This window comes from Apus apus, chromosome 2, assembly GCF_020740795.1.
Source record: "Apus apus isolate bApuApu2 chromosome 2, bApuApu2.pri.cur, whole genome shotgun sequence".
NCBI classification, from domain to species: domain Eukaryota; kingdom Metazoa; phylum Chordata; class Aves; order Apodiformes; family Apodidae; genus Apus; species Apus apus.
The window spans coordinates 122,738,680-122,756,942 of NC_067283.1; the positions used below are offsets into that span (position 1 = coordinate 122,738,680).

The 18,263-nt window shown below is 39.9% G+C and overlaps 1 protein-coding gene across 6 annotated transcripts in view; it reads right to left on the bottom strand.

Moving 5' to 3' along the window:
* Positions 1-18,263, bottom strand: part of NCOA2 (nuclear receptor coactivator 2) — a 190,143-nt gene that overhangs the window by 23,866 nt on the left and 148,014 nt on the right. For all 6 annotated transcript variants that reach the window (XR_007888563.1, XM_051610141.1, XM_051610142.1 and 3 more), the window contains 4 exons: positions 17,810-17,957; positions 14,353-15,622; positions 5,298-5,508; positions 1,999-2,208 (listed from right to left, as the gene is read on the bottom strand). Coding sequence is in view for 5 of the 6 variants with exons in the window: in XM_051610141.1 (XP_051466101.1) it covers positions 1,999-2,208; positions 5,298-5,508; positions 14,353-15,622; positions 17,810-17,957 (1,839 nt within the window). In the remaining variant the exon portion in view is untranslated. The remainder of the gene's footprint in view (positions 1-1,998; positions 2,209-5,297; positions 5,509-14,352; positions 15,623-17,809; positions 17,958-18,263) is intronic.

Consider the following 18,263-nt stretch of genomic DNA (forward strand, 5'->3'; position numbering starts at 1 on the left):
ACAGACTTAGGGGCTGGCACACGATTCAGAACAGCTTTAGATTATAACTGCCTGATGAGCTACATTTTATCGACAAAAATGCCATAGTTTCACTCAAAGCATATTGTATCACAACTGCCCCTCCAGATGTGCAAAGCTATAGAGTGATGCCTTATGCTGCTTAGTCAAGGGACTGGAGATTATTATACATTTTACATGAGGAAGATCCTTTTATCATTTCCGAAATGCTGTTCAGAGTAAGTGTTCCCACATGTAGTCTGCAACAGGTGCTGAGGGTGTGTGGATAGCCCTGACTTCCTTCCTCAGGAAATGAATCACGTTTGCTGATGTGTGTGTCAGTGCTTTACTTTCCAAGTGCTAAGTGAGAATGAGGACTTAAGTAACAACATGTTATTGCTGTACATGCTTACAAATTAGAAGGATTGAATTTAAATTTGCATTCTGCAAACATCTTCTGGCTAGTCTGCTCACTCAGAACCTAAAGCCTTCTTAGCTTCAAAACTCACCCAGATTATTTCAAACCAGTATATGGTGCAGGGAAATTACTCACAGGAACTTTCCGATAGATGCTGAAGTTCATTACCGTTATTTTAGGGGAAGTCCTCCTACATCTACTGTAAACAACTGATACAGTTTATTTACGCTTGGAATATACAGAGTACTACACTCTGACAGTAGTCAAAAAAAGCCCAAGCAAACCCCTACAGAAAAACCCCCCAAACCCAAAGATGTGCACTCTTAGTGTTTATACATTTCAATTTTATAGTCAAGAAAGCAGATAAAACCACTGATTCCAGACTGGACTGCTGGTCTCTCCAGCTGCATTTTGCAGTATCCTTAAAAGAATACTACAAACCACACAAATAATTGTTACTCATCTGTTCAATTATTTGTTGATAGCCAACTGAGGAGAAAAACCCTCTGAAGAGGGTCATCGTCCCATTTGCTGCACAAAATTTGCTTCAGTGTTACATCCTCAGGTTTGTTGTATTTGTGTACACATTCTATCAGCTGAAATATGTGGTGTGCTAGAGCACATGGCAGGAACACAGATAATACTCTCTAACTTGTATACATAAGATGAATAACATCCTCTAATATGTATACAGAACATGAAAGTAATAGGACACTTGAAAGACTACAAGTTGACCTCTAAACTGCTTAAATAGGATATTTCAGTGTCTGGCAGCATGTCTTTTTTAATACTGATGCAAACTGAATATAAAATTTTGACAGTGAATATAGCCAGCTGAAAGGACTTATAATACCCATGTATTTATTCAGAGTTCTCGGCAGTTGTTGCACAAATTGGACAGTCTCAGACTACATATTAGTGGAAATAAGTCAATCAGCCAGACTGCTTGTGAAACCCTCTCTGGTATCTTTGTAAAACATTGGGGCAACCTGAAGAAATCAATACACCACAGATCAGGCATACTCCATGACAAAAGGTAGTACCATTGCAAAATCTGATGGTCACCAAAAAGTTTATGTTTCAGAAAATGATGAAAACATTAGCATTTATTTAATTCAAATTGAGAAGTAAGGCTAAGCAATAAAGGACAATCAAGGACAAACCCAACGTCTGCAGAGATACATGTCATAATGGCAACAGTACTGCCTAAATTTTGTTTTGAACTAAGTACTTCTGCAGAGAAGCAGTTTCGCTTATTTGCTTTTTTTAGAAGCAGAAAGATTGGATTTTTACCTAAGCTTCAGCTGAATCTGGAACATTAATGTGAACAGACTAACTAACTTTCTTCATCTATAAGTTTTCAGGTAGGTGAAAAGCAGTGCACATAAAGAGCCAGACTGAAAACATGCAGAAACAGAAGTCCAAATAAATATGTCCATATATAACAGCCCATGAAACACAATTTTCCCCAGACTTTTATGGACAGTACTAATAATAAACTGTACTTATAATAACCCCAGCATAAAGTTACACATGATATAGTCTAATAGTGTATCTTTTTAAAAAATGGAAAGTCACATTACCTGTGTTGCTGTTGCCTAGAGTTCCTTGACTTCCTATCATCCCTTCATTCCTGCCCATCAGTGCTGGCTGAGGTATCACTGAATAGGGGCTACTCGTTCTTATGGGTGGGAAAGTTCCCGCACCTGTTGGGTTCTGCAGTGTGATCTCAAGTGGTAAATTCTGGTTTGGTAACAACCTGCCCAGTTGCCCTGCTCGTGGGTTATTAAAAGCTAGACAGGAGGAGCAAAGAAAAAAAGCAAAGTTAGAAGAATGGAAACTTGTGTAAGAAAAAAAAAAAAGAACCCAAACACACTTTAAGCTCTTGGGCTGAGCTATTTAATGCTGTGTAATTTATCCCCTCCATATCTGTCTGAGAAACATCCCTTCTTGACATTTTTATCTGAATTTCAAAATGGAACATTCTGACACTAAAACGGGTATGACTTATATTTTTAAAACTTTATGCACTTTAACTTATAGAAGAGGTACTACAGCAAAATATACCACTATGTAATGTGCATATTACTGCACATTAATCTTACACCTAGTAGGGCTGTAACTGTACACAGGTGTCATCCTGAGGCAGACTGTTAGGAATTATCTCAGTTTTCAAAGTTTTCCAGCATAAGCTGTGCCCCTGAAGAAGTTATCAAAATTAAGGACTGATTTGAGTCTACGTCAGATCCTACAGCCCCATGTCTACATCTCCTTCCTGTTTTTTTTTATTTTTGTTACATTTTTTGTCTTCAACAAAACCTTACATGATTCAGCAACAAGCAGGCAGTCCAGAATTAGAGTTATGACACTATAATATTCTGTTAAACAGAACCATGCCTGATGGTTACCGTCTCCTTTATAGAACAATTTTGTGTTGAGGTGTTTTGTGCTCTTAAAAATCTGATTCCTCAAAGAAAACTGCAGACTGTCTCAGAGCAGTAAGCTTCAGATCATGACTGGCAAGCATCTGGCTCAGCTGGTGTTTGGGCAATGTTCCAATGCATGAAAGCATCCCCTGTGTGCACAGCCAGTTCTCAAATATGAATCAAACACTGACCTTGATCCTTTGATTCCACTGCTAATCATACCAACAAAATACAGACAAATAAATTAACCATTTTTGTGAATTTGTTTTTTGCACTAGTTCCTGATAGCTTACCCTAGGACAGTCTCTGATAGAATGGCATCCTTAAAGTGACTTCAGCATTTTTATTCTCACCACACTACCAGAAGTTATATAACTTATTTCTTATTTTAGATCAAAGTAGTGATACTTTTGAATTTGAGACCTTAAATGAGGTTTACTAAGCTTGTTAAAAAGTACAGAAACATCTTATTACAAAGGTCTCCGACTTTCCTTCTTACTTTATAAAATCACACTACAGGAACTCACTGCATTTATTATTTTTTGAAATATAAGTTCTGTGCCAGGTGAATTTGCTTATATGCATGTACAGGAAATACATCACATCACATACACTTAATTCCTAACCATGAGATGAAAATTTTGTCTTGACTGTCTGTTCAAACAAGCAAACAGAACTTACTTAATGAGACAAAATGACCTCTCCGAGATTAGGGGCATCATAAAGTCTAACGATTGAACTAAAACCAAACTTCAGTGGCAGTTTCAGAATGGTTTGCCCCAGAAGTTTGAAAAAATCACATAGATGATAAGTTATGACATGGGTTGTTTTGCCAGTACCCAGTGATCTTACAAAAAAGAAAAGCTGTAAATGCAACACAAAGTAACACCACAGTTGGTGAGATGTGATGGTGCTCAGATCACATATTCTGCTCTTGGTCAGGACAGGACTGAAGAAGACTCCCTATCCCACGAGCAACAAACTCTAGCAAATGTAGTAGATCTAGCAGCTTTCACATGTATTTTTTAAGCAGATTAAAATACTTTCAGCATTTTAATGTAAAACCTATGGAATAAAAGCTGCTTATTACTTCAGAAAAAAAGATAATTAAAAATCCCAAATCTCTTTTGGAATTGTGTATGATTTGATATTCATTCTACACTGCTTTTCTGTGCGCATATGAGAAGCCACTCACTATTTCTGTGCACCTGTTTTCTGTAGGCTCTTCTACTGAAAACAAGGCAGAAGTTCCCTAGAGGAATCAGGCACCAGACTGAGCTGGGGGAAAAAGTCGTAGGGTTTTACTTTACATGGGAAACAGGATGCTGCTTTTACAGAACTGCTGCTAACCACCAACACACTCTCATTCATGATCATACTGCTACTGTACTGCTTTGAAAGCAGATTTAAAGCCAGATTAATGCTGGAAAGCTGCAGTGGAAGGAAGCAGCAGACCTTGTTTCAGAAAGAGTATGCTAAAGATTTCAGATCCAGGGATTTCCTCCTCACTTATGTGCTGCTGCACGTAAGTACCCCCTTAGTTGCAAAAATGAGTACATTAAATCCAAGCACCCTTCTCTGAGCAACATTAACAACAAACAATTTAAGGATCTGTAGTGGTTTTGATATGAATTTAAATGTGAATATTCATTACTAATATTAATATTTATTCAAACATTTCTAAATAATTTGTTAATAATTAGTTAATTTGAAAGTGGCATGGCATTGTTTTAATGTGACCAGAATGGCTAAAAATATTATTTATGCTTTATGTTCTATAAAAAACCCACCAGTGTACATTTGAGGAAATAAACAGATGCTGCCACCCTAGCCAAAAGAAGAAAAAATAATGAAGCAGTGGCTTTTTTGCTATTTTCTTCAACATTTGTAGCTGTTAAGACTCCTGTCTTGCTCGCTGTCCATTATTCTACAATGGTAGACCAAGATTTCAACACTGATTTGTAAGTTAATTAATAAAGTTAAGAAACACCATCAGCTAGAAGTGACTCAATTAAAAGCCACCATTTCAAATTAAATGGGCATTCCTCTTAATCATATGCTTTTCTATTAACCTTGTAGTTTCAGAAGACTACTCTCCTTCACGCTTTGAAAAGCCTCTCTCACCCCTTTTACCAAAAGGGCTGCAGGAAAGGAGCGACCTGCACCGCAGCAAAGCGCCCGTGCTCTCCCTGCCGAAGCAGGGGGCATTTCATTTCTGTTGAGGGTACCCCTCAAAACTCCTGAGAAGGAGGGGGACTTGCGGGGTGCCGAATCAGACACAGCTTCCACTTGTCTTTGGAAACGGGACGACCGCAGATGGCGCTATGTCATCACGCAAGACCAGAGGGGGACCAGGAGCTGCCCGGTTCCTCCCCGGCTGACCCGGGGGCACCCCCCGGCTGCCGTTCTGGGGGTTCGCAAGCTTTGCCGACACACCCGCAGAAGGTGGGACTCACTGCTCTGTGAAATCCTCATTGCTGGTTTCTGGGTGGCCACAGCCGCGCCGGGGCTGCTGTCACTGGTGAGCTGCATGAGGTCATTGATGATGGCTTGCTTGTCGACCGAGCCTGCTGGCGGGCCTGGGCGGCTATCTGGGAAAAGCTGCGGTAACTGGCTGTTCTGCAGGTCATCCAGGATCTCCTCCAAGTTATCCAATTCACTGCCTGGCTGCAATAGAAGAAGACCAGAAATCCACAGTACACATCGCTGCTCACCTGCTGTTGGCGTCCTGCCTGTGCTGAGGCAGGCAGCCCACAACCCTCACACCCACACCAGCTTCAGATGCTTCCTGCAAGAAGCCCGATGTGGAGGAAGCTCACCAAGTTGTCGAAAGAGGACCATGTAGGCTTCCCAGGGCTTGTCTGCCTTGCATTTGGGGAGCCCAGTGAGGCACTGGCACCCCTTCCAGACCCCAGCATGGGGACGTACGAATCCACACAATCCGTACCTCGGGCAAAGGGGAGATACTCCCCGTGTACTTTGTGATGGGTGCAGACAGCAGGGATAATTTGGCAGAGGAAGAGACCCAACAGTGATGAATATGGGGATTTAGGTAGGTATAACCAATATTCCTTTCAGCACAGTCATATTTCTAGTCTCTTTATGACTTGATTAAAAGCATATGATGGAAAAGTTGCTTCATGGCTAAAGCAATTCCCCACATGCCATTTTCTTCATTACATTCAAAACCTCAACACATAAGTTACCTGGCATGACATACACATTTCAATGAGGTTTTATAAATTAAACATTATCAACTAGTTACTGGATTTCGGAATTTATTTTGCTCACAACTTGCCAAATCACTGAAAAGAACTTCTCAACAGTAAGGAAAAAAAAAAAAAGAGAGAAAAAAAGAGAAAGCTAGTTACATTCCATTCAGTAGAAACTTTTTATGAAGTAAGGATGGGAAAAAAAATAAGTTCATCCTACACTAAAAATACTGACCCGCATGTTTTTCTTAAAAATGTTTATTTTCACCAGTATTTTTTTTTTTTTTGGGTCAGCTTCTCTGCCTATAAAACCTCAGAATGTAAATATTTTTCTGACTGAAATTTGGAAATTATTAGAAGTATATTCCCTAAACCTTTAAATAGGGTAAAACTCGTTATGGGTAATGATTACCAACAGGCAATCCAGTCTCAGTTACCACCAAGTTGCACAGGAAACATTTCGCAACAGTATTTATAACAAAAAACCTACTCAAAATCAGCACCTTCATTAGGAAATCTGCAATGACGAAGAAGGCAGAGAGCAGCCAGCTGTGAAGGATGGGGAACTGAGAAATAACACCACAAACAGGCACACAACTGAAATGCAGTTCTTCCTGTTCTTTTTTGTCCTACGGCCACATCGTGAATTTGGTACTTACTGAGAGCAAGCTTATGCTGAAGATCACAGGATAATGTAGAAATACCTGAGATGGCTTTGAACTGCCAACCAAGACTCTCACAGCCTAGCTAGGAAGCACTGCACATTTGTCTGTCTTAAACTCCTGCTGCCATAGCTAACCTGCTCCTGGAAAGCCCAGCTACTTTATTCAAAGGTAGCTAAGATGCCTTGAGGTTACACCTCTACTTACACCCTTTTTTGGATGGCTGGGTGCAGATAAACTCTCTGCTCCTGCTGCATCACTTCCTAGTCTTAGAGATCGGAATATTTGGTGCAAAAGGAGTTTACTCTGTTAAAAGGCAGCATGTGGGGTGATCTGCAGGCTGGTGTTATTGGGAAAATGGTAGGAAATCACAGAATCAGAGGACTGGAAGAAATATAAGGCCTCAAGGGAAAATCAGTGTATACCATTCCCTACAGAAGTCCATACAGTCTCTTGATAAGATGTCCAGTAACAGGAAATCCACAGCTTCCCTAGGGTATTGGTTTCAGCACTCTGTCATCCTTACTATTTGAGCTTTTCTTCCTCAGTGTCAATGCAAAATCTCCCTCACTGAAACTTAAACCCTTCTTTCCAATCGTGTCTTGGATGCGGAGAAGAAATTGTGTTCCCCTTTCTTTTTCTGACCTTTTCTCTATTTGAAAACGTGCCTTTTCAAGTTTTAAGCTGAAGTTAATAAGCAATCTCGACTTGTTTAATTTTCTTCAGCATGTAACCTGTTTTCTTGACCTCTTGTTACTCTCATTGCTCCTGTGGACTGTCTTCAGTTCATCTACACTTTTGCTGAAATGCTGTGTCCAGAACAGGGCTTAAGCTGAAGCCTTGCAACTGCTGAGTAAAGCAGAAAATTCACCCTGTACACACTACACTCTGATGCCATCTTCCAGAGAAGCCTGTGATTTTTTAAATTACATGACATTATTGGCTCTAACTCATCTTGTGCTTATTATGATCACTATGCCCTATCTAGCCAGTCATCCCATTGTTTTTATTTGTGATATTGTTCTTGACTAATTAGAATCAATAATTTGTTCATCCTGAATGTTCTCCTAAGATTTTTCCTCCGTATCTCCTGTTTGCTGCTGAATCTGAATTCTGTCCTCCAGTGTATCTACAGACATTCAAGTGTCACATGCAGCCTTACCAAGCATACGCTCCATTCAAACACCGAGCAGCTCTAGATGCTGCACGAGCTCCTGCAGCACCTTCATTCTGACAGGGAATCCTCAAATAACTACTTTCTATGTAAGGATTTCCAAACAGCTTCCTACTCACTCACAGCAATTTTGTCTTGACCATGCAACTCTAATCTGCTTCCGAGAATGCCATGCATACGTAAGAGTGCTGAAGAGCCTTACTCAAACCAAGACACATGGCACACGCTGTTCCTCTTAGTCCGAAAATCCTACTACACTCTTGTGAAAGGAAATAAGGTTGGTCTGACATTACCTGCTCTTGACAAATCTCCCTGCTGACTCGCTGCCTTCTGGGCACTTAAAAGCAGTTGGGTGGACGCTGCACACCAACAGAAAAGGTAGAGCCAGGACAAATCAAATGTGACAATAAGAAGCCTAAATCATTGTGCAGGCAGGTGAAAAGCAGATTCAAAAAGGTGCTCGCAGAGACAGTTATGAGCAATGTTTATAGGAGCTGCAATTAGAGCACTGGGAGATCTGGTACAAGAAGACTACAAGAGCCAACAGAGGAGACTGATGTAGAGCATCATAAATTATAGAAGCATGATTCAGTACTCTTTGGGAGAATTAAGAGACACAGCCTTCATTAAACCTATCTGAGACAAGAGTGAAGGGAAATTTTACATGTTGGAGGATTTTTTTTTTTGGTTGGTTGGTTTAGTGCAGGACTTTGGGTCTTTTTTTTTTTTTTTTTTTTTAACATTATAGCTACTCCAATTCTTTTCTTAAACATATAGATGTAAAAAAATCCAACCCAGTCCAACAAAAAAAACCCAAAACAAACTCAAAACAAAGAGAAGCACATATTGACCCAAATGTGTCAGAAAACTGCACTCCCTAAGATGCTTTTAATTCCTCTCAGGAAGTGGCAATGGAAGGCCAAACACACCAGATGTATTATAACACAAATACATAACCTTCAGTTTTTTTGCTTAACATAAACAACCATTGGTATGTTTGCTTAACATACCAATATTTGATAACCAATATCAAATATTTCACCTTTATTTTTTTTGAGGGCTCTCAATTGCTCCAAAAGCTCCAAGACAGATTTAGAATTAACACCACACTATAATGTCAGACTAAGTCTTTCCAAACCCACCCTCAAATAGCACTGTATGTGCAGAAACTAGCACCAAAGTATTTACTTGGTGAGTTTAATGGGATTTTTCATTTATTTATATTCTATATATATTTTGTTAATGGTCCAAATTGAACTGTATGTAAATAGAAGGCACACTCTAAACTCCCTGTAAAACAATCACTTGCCATGAATTTAAAAAAGCCTGATAAAGCGCTAAGTATCACAAGGAAGTTCTTGTTCACATATTTTCACTATCTCTAAGCAAAGCAATTACAACAATGTCCGTAGAACTTGGACACCAAGTGCCAGAAAACCTAAGACAAATTGTGCTTAGAAATATTTTTGCATTTGAAAAGTACCTGCTTTCGAAGTGCTTATCTCTGTCAAGTAGAGACAAGGAGATTGGAGTGTTAGTTGCTTACAGAATCCTTTCAGCTCTTCTGAAAGGCAGTTACACATCAACATATAGTTTGGTTTACAAAAGTTGCTATGTCAAAGACTAATTAACATAAATTGTAAAGGACTGGATAAGATCCTAAACTCCTTGGAGATCTCTTTTCCATCATGGGCGAACCCTGTATTTTGAACTTCATACACATATACATTTTCTTTATGACCATGTATGACAGAGGCACTTGGCACATTCTCCTTAGAACAGGATGTCTTTTGATGGGGACACAACTTGACACTATACCTGTCTTATATGAACCCCAAGTTAGCTCATTACCTAACACTGTAGCATGGCCAACATATTTGACCATACATGGTCTCTAAACTGGCCACAAAAAGAACAAAAAAGTAATTCAGAATTGGAATCAATATAGTATTTTTCTATCTGGTAACTGCAATAAAAATACAATCACCTAGAAATTCCATTATATTACCAGACTAATCTACTACTAACTTCCAGAAACAGAACCCTAAATGAAAGACATTCAGAAAATGGAATCCCCTTTCTAAGGTTTTGATAGAATTTCAAGAAGGAACCAACCTCCTTCACTAATTTAATGGATTCTGGACATGAAGAAATAGGGTTTGGGATGATGAGGGGCATATGAAAATATAGTATTTGAGTATTGGGAAGATACCGGTTTCTACATAAAGCAAGAGGACAGCAGAGTTGATAAAGTATGTGAGGAACACCAGAACAGTTTCTGAGCTTTAGGACAAGAAGATACATGATTAAGGTGATTTCTGGAACAGCACTCATGGAGACTGTGGCATTGCAAAGTCCTTGTCAGACAAACAGGTTGTGTATATTGTCTACCAGCTAAAAATGAGGAGAATACACTTATGGAGATCAGGATTTTATTCCACAGTATGCCAACTGCTTTCTCAGAGAATAAGCTACTTTGAATTTCTACATCTTGTTCTCTTAATCTGCATTTACCAAAGTAATAACTGAGTTTAGCAGTGCTCGACAATATGGCTAAACAAAATGTTTCTTTAGCAAGGCAATATCTGATATTGCCCAGGCACGATGAACTTCTGACGCAACCCTACACTTTTACTCTCCTTTCCCTGAGCTGTTAGCTGGCCCTTGTGACATCTGACCATCTGCTGACCGCTACACAGGCTGCTCCAAACCAGTAGCGTGTGCTAGCTGCAGCCAGACGCACAGCCAGGAGCTTCTGAGAGACACCACAAGCAGTGGAGCACAGGGAAGGAGAGAGCGGGATGAGGTCCCACCACAGCAGCTCCACAGTAGCTAGTGGGCCAACAGGGAAATGCAGACATAGGGCTGAGGGAGCCCTGTAAAACTAATCCGTAGCAACTCAGAACTTGTGTTTCCACTGCCTTCCCTTTTTAGTAGTGGAGAACGATATGAACACACACAGTGCTTGATAGCAAAAGTCCTACTACTGTTGCTGCTGAGGGAAAAGCTCCTCTGAGCCTCCCCAGCAGGTCTCTCTTTCACCCCTTTCCCTCACAGCTGCCTTAACTAGAATAGCGATCAGCTTAACAGAGCTTGATAACTATCATCCATCCCACCAAGGAAGGGAAAAAGGTATGGCAGTACTGGAAATACTCTCTGCCATTTGAGAAAGGCTTCCTGTCAGTTGCTGCTTTCTGCCGAAGTGTATGTTTAAACACACTACCTAGAAGACTGCTATTTTTAGAACAGTGGTGCACTTCAAAGCATTTCCTGCTCAGAAACTCACACCAAAAGTAAAAGGAGAAAGCATAATGGCTCTGCTGCCTCCTGACACCCTGGTCCCCTCGCAGAGGCCACCCCACTGCAGCTCTGCTGCAGTTTCCAAAGAAACAGCACACTCCAGTGACTAATTACTTAAAAATACAACATTCCTTGGGGAGGAGAAGTTTTAAATAAACCTGCAAAATAGGTAACCCAAGAACACGACTAATTTTTACATATGGGAGGAAGAAGGTGGGGGGGAAGGACGCAGGAGGATGGAAGAATTTAGCACAAGAATCTGTGTTCTTGTACTAAATAGTTCCAGCTTTGATCTAAATTTAGGCAATGAGCACTTCCTGTGGGAGACCGTCTTCCAAAGCTGAAGAGTTTTTGATGCTAAATATTTTCAGTGATTTTATAATTGGGGTAAAGTGGTTATTTGTTTAAAGGCCTGGCCTTCAGCTAGATAAATGCTTACATTATTTTATATTCCCCACCATTTCCTCTCCTGCTCTATACTGGACTTCTGTTTATTCAGCTCCAGGTTTTGCTGCATTTTAAGCAGGTTCTAAAACTCTATTTACAACCAACAGGAGCAACAAGACCTCTTCTGTCATTATCCAGCAGCCTTCAATTACGGCTGCAGGACTGGCTTCTCCTTACCTCAGCACTGAGGAAACCTCAGCACTTGCAGCTCTTACCACTTTATCACAACTCCTGCACTGCTTTGTGGTTTTCTGAACACGCCCAACTGTGGGACCTTCCTGTACCTCCAAGCCCCCTATCTCCTGGAAGACAATCTCTCTTCAAATTTTAAGAAAAGGCAATACTGTCGTAGTTCATACTCTAACCTGCCATCAAATCCCTCCCTGCTCTTAGAAACACAAGGTCTGAAAGTAAAAAATTAACAGACCAGACATTTTACAAAGTTCTTAATATTGGGGACCTGATTTTCAAATGATTGAGGCTGGCAATGCCTACAGACAGCAAAGTCTCTTTCTTTAAAGTTAGTCTCAGAGCTACATGTTTACATTTAGGGTGAGACATAACTTCCTTATCTTTAGTAATGAAAAAGTAAGGCAACAGCTAGTTTAAGTGGGAATATCACTAGAAAGCAGCTTATCTCCCCTATTTTATACACACATTAGGATAAGACAAAAAAAATTCCTGCAGTAATTTTTCTATTTTTCCATCAATGACAAAAGGAGTTTGTAGGTCTACCTTGACTAGACAGCTAAGTTCCAGAGGGTCCAAAACCCCCTGCTGTTTGAGAATGGGTTCACAAGCTAAGCCATTTCTTGTCTACTCCACAGAGATACTGAAAGAGGAATTTTATTCTTTCAGAAATTTAATTCTTGGGGAGTAAACAATCTGAGAGCCATGATTTTGAGCTACTTAGTTACTTAGACATATTTTTTTGGTCACTACCAAATTCTATGTTCTTGTCCAGATTCTCTGTTGTCAATCCAGTATTATCAGAGAAATTACATTAACTTCCTTGTGTAGGATCTGAACTTGGAACTAAAATTAATTAGATTTTTACAGCAATTTATTCTTGCCAGTTTAGCTGTGAATGTCTTGCTATCTGTGTTTTTCTAGCCTAACAAAGCAAAAGTTCTCACAGAAAATCTAAGACCTCCCTACAGGCACTATAAAATAGTAGCTGTATTCAGAACTAAACTAACACCCAGGCTTGAGGATTAATCCCTGTAGAAATTAGTGTAATTTGGCTCAGTTTACCCCCAGAGCATAGGAAGGATTGAAAGCTACAATTGCTCCTACATGATGGCTATAGTTGTCAAACTCTGCTCAAACAGGAGCGAATTAACCTTAAGAAATGCTGGGGTAACTGAGATTTTAACAATGCTGCATCCACACTGTAGTAGCATGTTTGGCCTCTATGTTTTGTGGTTATAACCACTGTTGAAAGAACTGTTTACTGGATAGAGACTGCCAAAAGAGCCAAGTAAAAAAATATAAAAATATAAAAAATCCAATGCTGTGACTTCTGGCTAAGAAAATATTCTCCTTTAGCCTCAAACTACAGTAAGGAAAATATAAAAAAAAGTATGCATTTATATACACACAATCTTTTTGAAGTTAAGGATATGGCTGTGAGTGAGACAGTCATGAACATTTATAGTGTAAGATCTGAACATGATTTACAAACTAAGGCTTCACGCACAGGGCACTGCCTGGGGAATAATGACCAGCTGGGAGAGTTGATAGTGTAGGACAAAGCTAAGGATCATTAACTCCAGTTAGTTATAAACTCTCCTAAAAATGCCTTATAATAAAATTGATATCGTAATTACCCCTTTTTATAAATAAAATAAACAGTAATATTGAAGTGGCAAATTGCTTCTGCTGCAGCCCTTTTTCTTGCAAAGCTCTGAAAAGTGGAGCATTCTGGGTGATGTGAACATGGTGCTTTTTGAAAGGGAATTCTGCTTGAAGGACAGCAAAATAACACTTTTTAGCACAGGCCGTAACAACATACAGCTCATTAGTATGTAGTGCAGCGCAGCAATGAACAATCATGCACAGGACACAGAGAAATTCTGAATGTAAAATTCAAGGCAGATAACATTGCACAGGGAGATACAATCTCTACACTGAACAATTAATCATCCACAGGAACTTGGGGCTGAATATAAAAACTTTATAAGTAAAAAAACCCAAAACAACAAAACCCCCTAATTGGCACAGAAACAAGGGAAGTCTATTTGCCTTGATTTTAATTTGCAGATCAAGTATAGCAAAAAGACCAGCACTGCAACATTGGTATCAGTCAGTACCTGCTTTACATGGGAGCAGTATAGATGCTATGCTGGGCTAGGTTAAGAGCCCATCTAGCCCACAGGAATTCAACAGGAGCCTATGGGAAAAGCTGTCAGTAAGTTAGCACTAACCAACATTTGCAAGTATTTGCATCTGTCTACCATCTGGGAAAGGTTCCCCAGCATTCAGTTCCTGTGTTATCCATCTCCTCCTAGGCAGAGTTTCTTCTTTGAGACAGACTGATATGCACAACTTGTAACACTAACTGGAAAACTGAGTGAAGACTGGATGTCAAAAGACAGGTAACAGCCTCTTGAAATGTCAAGAAACTACTCTTAGAGGAAGACTGGAAAAAAAACTAAGATGGCAGGAATGCAGGCCTAGAACATCTAATTCACATATAATGCAAAGATTTGCTTACCTGTTCGTTAGGCTCAAAGCTTATATCTTCTTTTTCTGTCCTCATAGCTATTAACTTTGTGCTACCGGAAGGGTCTGTCTTACTGTCCAACCGCTCCAGTTTTGGGGGCATGTCTGGTAAACCAATATCTTTAGTATCATCTTTATCTAGCAAGTAGCGAAGTAGTGCATTATTATTCTTCTTAGGACTCGTTGGCTCCTGTTTAACAGTCACCTCTGAACCAGGAGCTGTGCTACTGGACTCCTGGTTCAGTTCTTTGCCTGTGGCCTCTGCTGTGAGCTTGGCCAAATCTACAGGAGAACTACTGTCCTGCAATAGTCTGTGCAAAATTTTATGCTTCTCCTTGAGCGAGGTTCCATGTGCCGAACCAGACCCAGGCAACCCTCCCGTGGAGTCCTTGCTAACGTCTCCCATGGTACTGGACAAAGGCGAAGGCTCCATCTGATCTGATTTGGTGGTCAGCAATTGTAAGAGCTTTGTCTGGCTTTTTCCATCGTGCAGTTTATTCTGTCCATCAGGTTTCTCGCCACTGACAACTGGTGGCATGTTGCTGTCGCTACTATCTTTCTGTTCTCCTGAATGGCAGCTGCTCTCTGCTTGTCCAGTTGTACCTTCAGATTGCTCCCCATATAGTCCAAAGCAGTCTTTAGAGTCCAGGCTTCCCATCTTGCTTAGCTGAGGAGGGTTCATACTCACAGGGGAATTTTGTAAATTTCCCATTTTTAGGTCAGGTGAAGCCAACGACGATCCTAGAGAAACGCCGTGGCCCTCGCTGAGGGCCTGAAGTGCATTCAGGGAACTGTTGGTGTAGTTATGGCTATTTCCCGTGCTGCTGCAGACTCCCACCGGCGAATGCAAGCTTCCTGCCGGGGAGAACTGACTGGGTGGGATGCGTGGGCTTCCTGCCACTCCAGGGCTCACACGATGCCTTGGGGAAAGCATAGAGTTTGGCTGCCCTGGGTTCATGCCTGGGCTGCTTTGTGAGGGGCTATTCATTTTTAGTGCATAGTTGCTACCCTGAGGAGTGGATGCTTGTATGCTTGACACATGGTTCATTCCCCCTGAACCACCAAACCTGCCTGCTGGCATGCCCATTTGTTCCTTTGGGCCATTTATGGCAAAATTTATATTGCTACTGATGGTCATATCCTGACCTGGGTTCCCACTGCACATGGCCTGATGGGCAGGGCTGCTGGAGCTAAGTGGGTTCAATATCTTCCCCATTCCTTGTCCAGTCAAATCCTGATTCATTCCACAGACATTCTGCTCTCTATGTGGCAAAGGGAAGAAAAACAACCTATTAGCTAAAATGACAGTGGCCAACTTGCAATTACATTACAGAAAAAGAAGCAAAACCTCAAACCTCATTTGAAAATAACACAACGAACCTACAATTAGAAACAAATTGACAATTTGACAAAAGTGATATGCAGCTTGCAACATGGCTGCACATTGACAGTGTGGTTTTTCAGTTACCTCATTAACAAATCAGTGGAAGAGAGGAAAAGCAAAATTATACCTCGTTTCAATGAGATTCATTAGAAATGCAGATAGGTTACCATTTCAGAGTCTCTCCCTTTAATGCACATCTCTTCTTTACAATTTGGCAAGAACTAACTTCTAGAACTGACAGAAAGCTCATCTGAAACACATGAGCCAAACAAATACATGCTTCACAAGACAGCTGTGGACAGCTGTTTGCTGGAGTTTTGGATTTCTGTGAGTTAGGCCCACCGCAAGGCCGGAGTGGGCTATTTGCCCACAGAGTTCATAGTGAAAAGAAAGTTGAAAAAGTCACATTTCTACACTGCCAGAGTATTTCAATACTGCTCCAAACCACCATATGAGCCAACAGAACTACTGGATACTACTGCAGAATGGGAACAGTCTGTTAGCAATCCAGTCCTGCACCGACATGTAGGAAAAGAAGAGAAGAAAGAAAAAGCCCACACACATGGGAGTTGAAACTTGTATTTTAGAGATGTAGGCTCTAAGACGGAGGAAAGAGAAGAGAGGGAGACACACACAAACACACACACACACACAAAGCTTTCATGAGAGCACCTGAAGGTCACTCCTCAGTAGATTTTAATTAGTTTATGGGAGGATGCAATAAACTTTTTACTTCTGTATTTAAACTTAAATCAGAAAAATCAGACATATTCCCAGATGCTAAAAGCTATAAAAGACACAGAGTCAAGTAGATTAGAAAGAAAAAAAAATGATTCTCTGAAAAAAAATCAAATCAAGTCTGGATTTCCAAAACCACATACTAATAGAACATTCCTAGTATGTATTTTTGATGAGACAAAAACCATTCCTACTTGTACAGGGTAAGTACAGCTAAACCTTTTCATTTTGCTAAAGCACAAGAAGTGGAAGAGCTGAAGCACACAGGGCAGTGAAGCTTGTTACTCTACATTTGTTACCTTGGGTATAAAGGCAAACGTGAACAACGTTAATTATTAAAAGAGAGGTGGATTTTAAAAATCTTATTACAAACAGAATAGTACCAGTGTTCTGCTAAAAAAGCAAGAATATTTGCAAGTACAATTTTTAACTTAATGGTTCTTTTTGCTAAATTTTACATTTTACTGCATGAAATACTATCTTCAGCAATCCAAGGAAAACAAATTTCAGACAGCTGTTGGTCAGATCAGTTTCCAAATCTACAGTCTCTGCAAAATGTTTTCAGTTTTAATTACATTTAGAGCTATTCTCTTCCCCTTAAAAAAGTGGTACTGTGGATATAGGGAAACAAAATTGACATTATTACCAGCAACTAAAATCTGAAACAAAATCTGACACAAACATACCAGGACATGCAATGACTTAATTCAGATTTTACATTGAAGTTATCAGGTCAGTGATTACTCATCCTCCACTTTAAGATATTACTGCCTATGCCTCTTCTCAAAAAAATGAATAGTGATGACATTTCTCAGGATTGGACAGGTGAAAGCCACTAGTCCAAGCACCAGAAAACACAAGGAATGAAGAGAGACAAGAAGTTAAAATATGCAGTTTGCCTAAAATGCAGTTCTAATATTAATAATATATTATTTAAAGAAGCCCAACATATGACTGACTGTGAACAACAGGAATTTAATCCTTCAACGTTTTCTAGATTTAATTACATTTAGAAATATTATTTTGTCTACTATGCAAAATACAGGAAATTAAAATACTGAAATTAAGAACATGAGACTAAAGGAAATTCTGTATGTTTAATGGAAGATCTTGATGTGAAAATCAAGCATGGCATTTGTAAATCCTGAAATAATCTTAGTCTGTTCCTGCTGTAAGCATTTATTTCAAAATTTACTTTGTTTTCATGCTATCAGTTCTAGGCCAACTGATTGTCTACCAGCCTTAAACAATTTATTTGCTTTGGCAAGGTAACTTTGTACTTTCCTTGTCTCTCAGTATGTGGATGTAACAAACTGGCCAGGATTACCTGTGAAGCATATGCAAGGAGATTACAAGCTGAGGTTCACTAGTCGTCTGAGAACGGATGAGCTTGCTCTTCGTTTGGGCAGAAACGATAGTGCCATCAGACAAGGAAAACCGATAGACAGGACTGAAGGCTAGTCCCTGCCTCAGCACTGCGAGCAAGCAAAGAACAGAATAAAAATTAATCACAAACTACAGAAGAGGCAGCTTGGTAGCTCCACGTCTGATGTCCTAAATCCATCGACACTGATACCATGGACACTGTTGATTAAAAAAATTAAAAAAGAAAATAAATAGATGAGATTAATAGAAAATAAAAAGGATTCCACGTGGTCAAAAGAAAACCTATAAGCAATGATAGCAGTAACAGGACAGATACTATAAAAGACAGAATATTTCAGGAGTGGACCAGGAAGCCCTTGCTGTCCCTTTAGCTTTTCATCAAATATGTGTCTAAT